The sequence below is a fragment of the Antennarius striatus genome, chromosome 1 (assembly GCF_040054535.1).
Source record: "Antennarius striatus isolate MH-2024 chromosome 1, ASM4005453v1, whole genome shotgun sequence".
In the NCBI taxonomy this organism is placed as follows: domain Eukaryota; kingdom Metazoa; phylum Chordata; class Actinopteri; order Lophiiformes; family Antennariidae; genus Antennarius; species Antennarius striatus.
In genome coordinates, this window is record NC_090776.1 from 2,032,956 (window position 1) to 2,040,816 (window position 7,861).

The 7,861-nt window shown below is 47.0% G+C and overlaps 1 protein-coding gene across 1 annotated transcript; it reads right to left on the reverse strand.

Moving 5' to 3' along the window:
• Nucleotides 1-5,294: 5,294 nt before the first annotated feature.
• LOC137598101 (forkhead box protein B1-like) lies at nucleotides 5,295-7,146 on the reverse strand. Its single transcript, XM_068318390.1, has one exon. The coding sequence runs from the start codon at nucleotides 6,878-6,880 to the stop codon at nucleotides 5,927-5,929; it is 954 nt and encodes a 317-aa protein (XP_068174491.1). The 5' UTR covers nucleotides 6,881-7,146; the 3' UTR covers nucleotides 5,295-5,926.
• Nucleotides 7,147-7,861: the final 715 nt, after the last annotated feature.

Sequence of the window (7,861 nt, forward strand, 5' to 3'; positions counted from 1 at the left end):
GCACTTCCAAATGGTTTGTGGCACGCAGCTCCGCCTTCCCATCATGCACCTGTGCATAATGGAATGGGAGGGGGGGGTAGTGCTCCCTGCAGCCGTCAGGTGTCTTAAAACGTCAGGCGAACTCCTGAACTCACATAAAACCCGTCGGACATCTGCAGACCCACGTGGGCGGGATTTGACCCGATGTCCAACCGGATTCACTCGCCGGCTTCTGATTGGTTCAGGCTCAACCTGAGATAACGCGGGAAGTGAAACCCGCCTCACCTCCTGGTTACAGAATCAGAAGCAGGAGGCGAAGCAGCTCCTCTTCAGGAATGTTTCAGGTGAGGTTGTTGGTTTACGGCCCGGTCAGGAATCTTATCTGCTGCCATCAGCCATAAACCGACACCTAACTGACACCTAACTGACACCTAACCGACACCTAACCGACACCTAACCGACACCTAACCGACACCCAACCGACACCTAACCGACACCTAACCGACACCTAACCGACACCTAACCGACACCCAACCGACGCTTCAAAGCGGGCCTGAGAGGTCGAGGCGTCAAAAAAGCAGCGCGGCGCTCCGAGGGGAGGGGGGCGGGGCTGATTGATGAGGCGTCGTAGATCATCGGAGGAGGAAAGAACGCCGCGGGAGGAGGGGTCCGACCCCCAGCATGTTCCAACAGGAAACACGGGAACACGCCGAGAGCCTATCAGATTCGAGATCAGCTCTGATAACACCTGGACTGTTTACCTGAGTGGACTCTGAGGTTCAAACCCTCTCTGATCAACAACCACCTTCTGACAAAGCTGATCGTTGGTCAAACAGATCAATTAATCAGTTCATTGAATGACAAATCGAATGTAATCTGGCTAATAACAGTAGGTTGTTTTAGTAATCTGGTTACTGGTCAGGATTACAAATAACCCATGACTACCCTAACCCTAACCTAGCCTAAACCTAAACCTAACCTAACCTAACCTAACCCTAATCTAACCATAACCTAACCCCAACCAAGCCTAACCCTACCTAACCTTCATTTAACCGTAACCTAATTTAAACTGAACCTAACCCTAACTTAACCCTAACCAAACTTAACCCCATCTAACCCTAACTTAACTCTGACCCTAACCTACCCTAAACCTAACAAACCCCCAGCCATAACTAACCCTAATTTAAACCTAACCCTAACTCAATCATATCCCTAATTGAACCCTAACCTAACCTTAACCATAGTTTAACTCTATGGTTAAGGTTAGGGTTAACCCTAATTTAACATTAGGGTTGGAGTTAAATTAACCCTAACTTAACCCCAACCCTAATGTAACCCTAATTTAACCCTAACTTAACCTTAACCATAGTTTAACTCTGTGGTTAAGGTTGGGGTTAACCCTAATTTAACATTAGGGTTGGAGTTAAATTAACCCTAACTTAACCCTAACCCTAACTTAACCCTAACTTAAACCTAACCCTAATTTAACTCCAATTGAACCCTAACCCTAATTTAACCCTAATTTAACCCTAACTAAACCCTAACTTAACCTAACCTAACTTAACCTAACCTAACCTAACCTAACCTAACCTAACCTAACCTAACCCTAACCCTTCCTGTCCTCCTGCGAAGCGCCGCTCCTCTTTCACTGCGTTTCATCAGCGGATGAATCCATTCATCAACATCAACAACAATGTGGCATGTGGCCGCTGGGGGCGGGGCTCTGGGTGTCATCATCACCGCCATCATCATCACCTCCTCCTCCTCCTCACTGATCTGTCTCAGAGCCGCTAAAGAAGCTGTTAATTAGCGAGAGGTTCAGGGACACCTCGCTGTCACGCCGCTAATTAATGAACGCGACGCCGGCGAGGGGCTCGTGATTAATTACAGCCGGCGGACGGCGAGCAAGAGGCCGACGCCGCCATCCGACGCCGACGCCCAGCTGACATCCAGCGCTAATTGTTTGTGGTATTTCACCACGGAAACGAGTCACGTCCGGTTTCACTGGACTGAAACGACAACGTGACATCAAGACAGTTCCTAGCATCGAATGTAGCACCTAGCATCTGCTGTAGCACCTAGCATCTGCTGTAGCACTTAGCATCTGCTGTAGCACCTAGCAGCTACTGTAGTACCTAGCATCTACTGTAGCATTTAGCATCTACTGCAGCACCTAGCATCTGCTGTAGCACCTATCATCTACTGCAGCATCTACTGTAGCATTTAGCATCTACTGCAGCACCTAGCATCTGCTGTAGCACCTATCATCTACTGCAGCATCTACTGTAGCATTTAGCATCTACTGCAGCACCTACCATCTGCTGTAGCACCTAGCATCTACTGTAGCATCTACTGTAGCATTTAGCATATACTGCAGCACCTAGCATCTACTGTAGCACCTAGCATCTGCTGTAGCATCTAGCATCTACTGTAGCACCTAGCATCTGCTGTAGCATCTAGCATCTACTGTAGCACCTAGTATCTACTGTATCATCTAGCATATACTGTAGCGTCTAGCATCTACTCTAGGATCTAATAGATGCACCTAGCATCTATTGTAGCATCTACTGTAGCATAAAGCATCTACTGTAGCACCTAGCAACTGCTGTAGCATCTACTGTAGCATCTGCTGTAGCATCTAGCATCTACTGTAACACCTAGCATCTACTATAGCATCTACCGTAGCATCTACTTTAGCTTCTGCTATAGCACCTACTATAGCATCTAGCATCCACTGTAGCATCTACAGTAGCATCTACTGTGTGACCCACAGAACAAGACCAGCAGAACGCAGCTCAAAGCACTTAGCAGCTAGTAGCAGTTAGCTCTGTGACTGTTGTGTTAACCTGTAGAAATGCTAATGTTAGCTGCAGCGCTAACAGTTTAACAAGACCCACATGCTTTCACAGTACTAGTACAGTGATCCCTCGTTACTCACTGTTAATGTGTTCCAGGAACCTCCCATGAAGAACAAAATTCCTCGATAGAGCGACGAACTATTTATTATTTACAGTAATTTAAACGTTTATGACCCCTCCCCCACACAGACGTTAAACCACCTTATAAACACCTTATAGACTGTTTATAACACTTTTGTATTTAAAAGTATTAGAGAAAAGTGCGTCTTTAATACACGAATGTGCGCCGTGTTCCGCGCGTCTCTGAACGCAGCACACACACGGATGCTGTCAGCCAATAGAATGCACGTACGGTATCATGTGACTACCTACTTAAAAATCTGCGATGTAGTGAAGCCGTGCATCTTGGAGCGCATGTAAGCGAGGGATTACCGTACTACAGCATCACTCCTACTACAGCGTATCGTTTCTATGGCGACGACATCCAGATATTCTCCATCACATGTGCTCAAAACGCCGTGATCAAAAAATGACCAACTGATGAAACTTTAGTCGGGATGACCTCCTCCTCCTCTTCCTCCTCCTCCTCCTACTACTCCTCCTCCTCCTCCTCCTCCTCCTCCTCTTCCTCCTCCTCTACTTTAAACAGTAAATATTTGGATGTCGACTATTTTCTTCTTCTCTGAGGAGGAATGTCAACAGTTTCCTTTTCTAAATGTCATTTACTTTACTTGTGTGTGGTCACTGTGTGTGTGTGTGTGTGTGTGTGTGTGTGTGTGTGTGTGTGTGTGGCTCACACATTTTTACGGTAACAGTCTCCGTCTCTGGGCAACACACTCAAAGCCGTCCACACACACAATGGTGTGTGTTTGTGTGTGTGTGTGTGTGTGTGTGTGTGTGTGTGTGTGTGTGTGTGTGTCACCAGGGAGGTGTTAACCGGCTAATCCCTCACGGCTGCCCAGACGCCGCCTGCGCTTAATTCAGCGCTGCCCACAGACCCAACACTGTTCACACACCAGACCTTCATCATGAAGACGAGGGCTGCAGGTGTGAGGCTAACATGCTAACATGCTAACAGCCTCAAAGTCCATTTAAATAATTATAAAATATATGATTTAAGTAGTAATATAATAATTTATATTGTGTGTGTGTGTGTGTGTGTTCTCTCCCATCAGGATGGCTTTGACTCGGAGGTGTGCTGGGATGTCAGACGCTCCTCTTCTTCGCCCTTCCTCTTACCTGACCCGATCGACCAATGAGAATGGAGGATGCGTCTCTTTGACGTGTGGATTTATTTATTTATTTTTGTAGGTTTTTTTTCTGACCCATACATTTTTGATTGTTTTTCATGTGATGAAGATTCGTCTCTGACGACAGCCGAGGAAGAGGCCAACATCATCTTCATCAGTTAAAAACTTCTTGGTTCCTCCGCTGGACAAAAAGTCTGACGTCAAAGAATCTGAGGAAACTCAGAGATGAAGATCATGTGACGCTAGAGAGGAGGATTCAAGATGAAGATGATGAAGACGAGCAGAAACACTGGAAATAAACCAGATCACTGCAAATTATTAGATAATCAATCATATTAAATGGACGGCTGCTGACGAACAGAACATCAGTCTGATCAATCAGTGAATCATAATCAATAGATGAAGATCTGATGGGATCAATCAAAACGTCTCAAACTAACAAAGAAGAGATTTTAAATAAAAAATGGAATAAAAACTTTTTCTGTTCTGTTTTTTTATCGTCTCATCAGAGTGAGTCCTCTGTCGAATAAAACGTCTACCATCACACAGATCAAACCAGAAGGAATAAAAAAAATATTAGAATAAAAATTAAAGTCAGCTTTAACATCAGGATCAAATGTGTTTCAAATCACATTTAAATTATTTTGATTCTTCTATATTTTTTAAGCTGTTTTATTTTTGAGTTTCTTTGTGATTTAATTCTCAATTCATCTTCGCGTCTGTAGATTTATAACACGGCTTAAATATTAAATATAAAAGTGAGTTTGTTTGGACAGAAAAAACATATAAATTATGTTTTTTATTTTTACGGTTAAGTTTCTCTATAATTTATTTCATCTGCGTCACCGCAGTAAACCCTTTCACATCACGGATTAGAAGCAGAAATGTTTTAATATTTCATTTTAAAATAAATCCTGGAAATATTTGACATTTTCAAGCCTTATTTGAGGGAATGATTTTAAATTATAAATTAATATTTTATCTCATTTGAATATCAGGAAGCAGAAATAATTCTATTTAAATATAAAAATAAATGTAAAAGTTCCAGAAAAGCAGGTGAAATAAATAAAAGGCCTCACGGATTCGGAAACAGATTTTTTTTCCAGGAAGGTTTTTTTTTTTTTTTTTTAATGGTTCTGGATGAGCAGACGGGATAAAAAACAAAACTAAACAAAACCTGTTTGTGTTCATGCTTTAAGCCCCAAAAAACAGAACAAACACTGAGTTACGTCCACTTTTCAGACAGGAGGAGCATGCAGCGCTACAAACACACACAGCGGCTCATTTTACAGCTTCCAAAAGGAAAAAACCGACGCAAAAAAAAACATCTAGAGAGCATCTTTTTAAAAAGTGCATCAGTCCAACATCTCCTCATAAATACAAGATCCACTGTCCTGCATGGGGGGGGATAATTCTGTTTGTCTTTTATTTATTCTTTGAAGGGATATTGGAAATTCTCCTGGTTTTTAAAAATGAATTTTTCTTTTTTTTTTGTCAGTTTTCGGAGCCGAGGAGACGAAGGGATTCTTAAAAAGTCATTAATCTGAGTTTTCTTTCTTTCAGTTTGAGAAGAAAAGGCTGAAGACGGATGATCGGTCGCATTAGAGAAAAAAGAAGTGAAATAGAATTTATTCTTAAATTCTCTTCAAATTGGAAAACAAATAACTCATCAGGAAAAGTCAGATTTGAAGGGGTCAGAGGTCAACCTGCTGTTGGATCCCAGGAGAAGAAAGAAAAAAGATATCCTAATAATCAAGAACACATCCTTGGATGTCCTGGATTCTGTCCTGGATTCTGTCCTGGATTCGGTCCTGGAGCCCCCACCACCCCACCCCCCCGTCAGTGAACCGCCACCACGGAGTGACACCCGGACGCAGCCGCGGAGGAGAGCGCCTCCCCGGGCGCCGCCGGGCTGCTCTGGCCGGTGGCGGTCTGCGGGGACGTGGGGCTCAGAGACTGGGGCGAGTTCGCAAGGAATGCCGGGATGTGCGCGGGCAGCCCGGGGAGGGCCGCCACGGAGACGGAGGTGGGGGTGGGTTTGATGGGCACCGGGATGGCGGGGAGGCTCTGCGCCCCGTGACAGATGGACTTGAGCGGCATCCCGTAGGGGGAGTAGTCGGTGTCCATCATCCCGGGAGGGGGGTAGACGTGCGGCCAGGCGGGGGTCAGCTGGTTGTGCAGCGGGTACCCGCTGGGGAACCCCCCCAGCCCGCCGCCCGGGGGGAGCTTGTACTCCCGGGCGATGATGTTCTCGATGGCGAACGGGTGTTTGAATCCGGACGTCTGCGTCACCGGGTTGAGGCCGTACCCCCCCGCCGCCGCCGGCATGTGGTGCGGGAGGTGGGTGGCGGCGTGCAGGGCGCTCAGCCGCAGCTTGACCTGCTGCTGCTGGAGGTAGTGGTGCGCCGCGTCCTGGTGGGGTTTGCTGGGCGCCAGCGGGTCGGTGTTCGGCGCCCCCCCGACCTTGAAGCGCTTCCGGCGGCGCAGGAAACTCCCGTTCTCGAACATGTCGCCGCAGCTCGGGTGTAACGCCCAGAAACTACCTTTTCCGGGCTGATCCGGGCGGCGGGGGATCTTGATGAAGCAGTCGTTGAAGGAGAGGTTGTGGCGGAGGGAGTTCTGCCAGCGCTGCGTGTTCTCCCGGTAGAACGGGAAACGCTCCATGATGAACTTGTAGATCTCGCTGAGGGGGAGCATCTTCTCCGGGCAGCTCTGGATGGCCATGGCCGTCAGGGAGATGTAGGAGTAGGGGGGCTTCTGGTCGCTGTACGTGTTCCTCCCCGGTCGAGGCATGTTTCCACCCCCACCCCCGGGTGGGGTCTCTTCTCGGTGCCCTCCTAAAGTTCCTCCGGACTCCTCCTGGAACTTGGAGCGGTTTTACGCATGGTTCCGACTTTTTACGCAAGGAAGTTGGAGGGAAAGTGGACGTCCAGCAGGTGCAGCTCGGTCCTCCCCGGCCGGTGTGGGTGTGGGAGGGGGGGGCTCTAAGCGCCGGACGCCTCCTCCATGTCCCGGTTCGCTCGCCGGTCTGTCCCGATCTGCGCGCCGGACGGAGGTGACAGCAGCAGAAGAGACCTCCGGAGTGGAGCTTCATTAATGGGCCGCTTTCTCGGCTGTCACGTGATCACAGCGAGGAAGGGGGAGGAGGGGGGGAGGAAGGGGGAGTTATGGAGAGTGTGTGTGTGGGGGGGTTCATTTACATCCAGACAAGACTTTCATTTGAAGCCGCAAACAGAGGAGAGACGAGCCGGGAGATGGAGGCTGGACGTCCGCGCTCCGGTGTGGAGGTATGTTTACGCACCGTGTGTGTGTGTGTGTGTGTGTGTGTGTGTGTGTGTGTGTGTGTGTGTGTGTGTGTGTGTGTGTGTGTGTGTGTGTGTGTGTGTCCGGGTGAAGGGGGGGTGGGGGGTGGGGGGGGGCTGTAATTTGCATTGACAAATAGAGCCGCTTTTCTCCTTTGTTTCTGTTTCATGTCGCGGTTTTTTTTTTATTTTATTTGCTCATGAAGATAATTTGAAACGAACATTTAATTAAAATCTGAACTATTTGTTCATTTTTTTTTACTGATTAAAACTCCACAAACGGGTTCATTCAACCGAAGTTCTTTAATCGATTTTCACTGATTGATCTGTTTGATTTTCGGATCCAATCAAAGTTTAAAGAACAAAAGTCTAAAATTTTGATTTAAAATTTAAATGGACTCAAAAATGAAACATCCGTCCGGTGGATTTTGTCCGTCTTCAACCTGAAAACAGGAAGAATCTCCGGATTTTG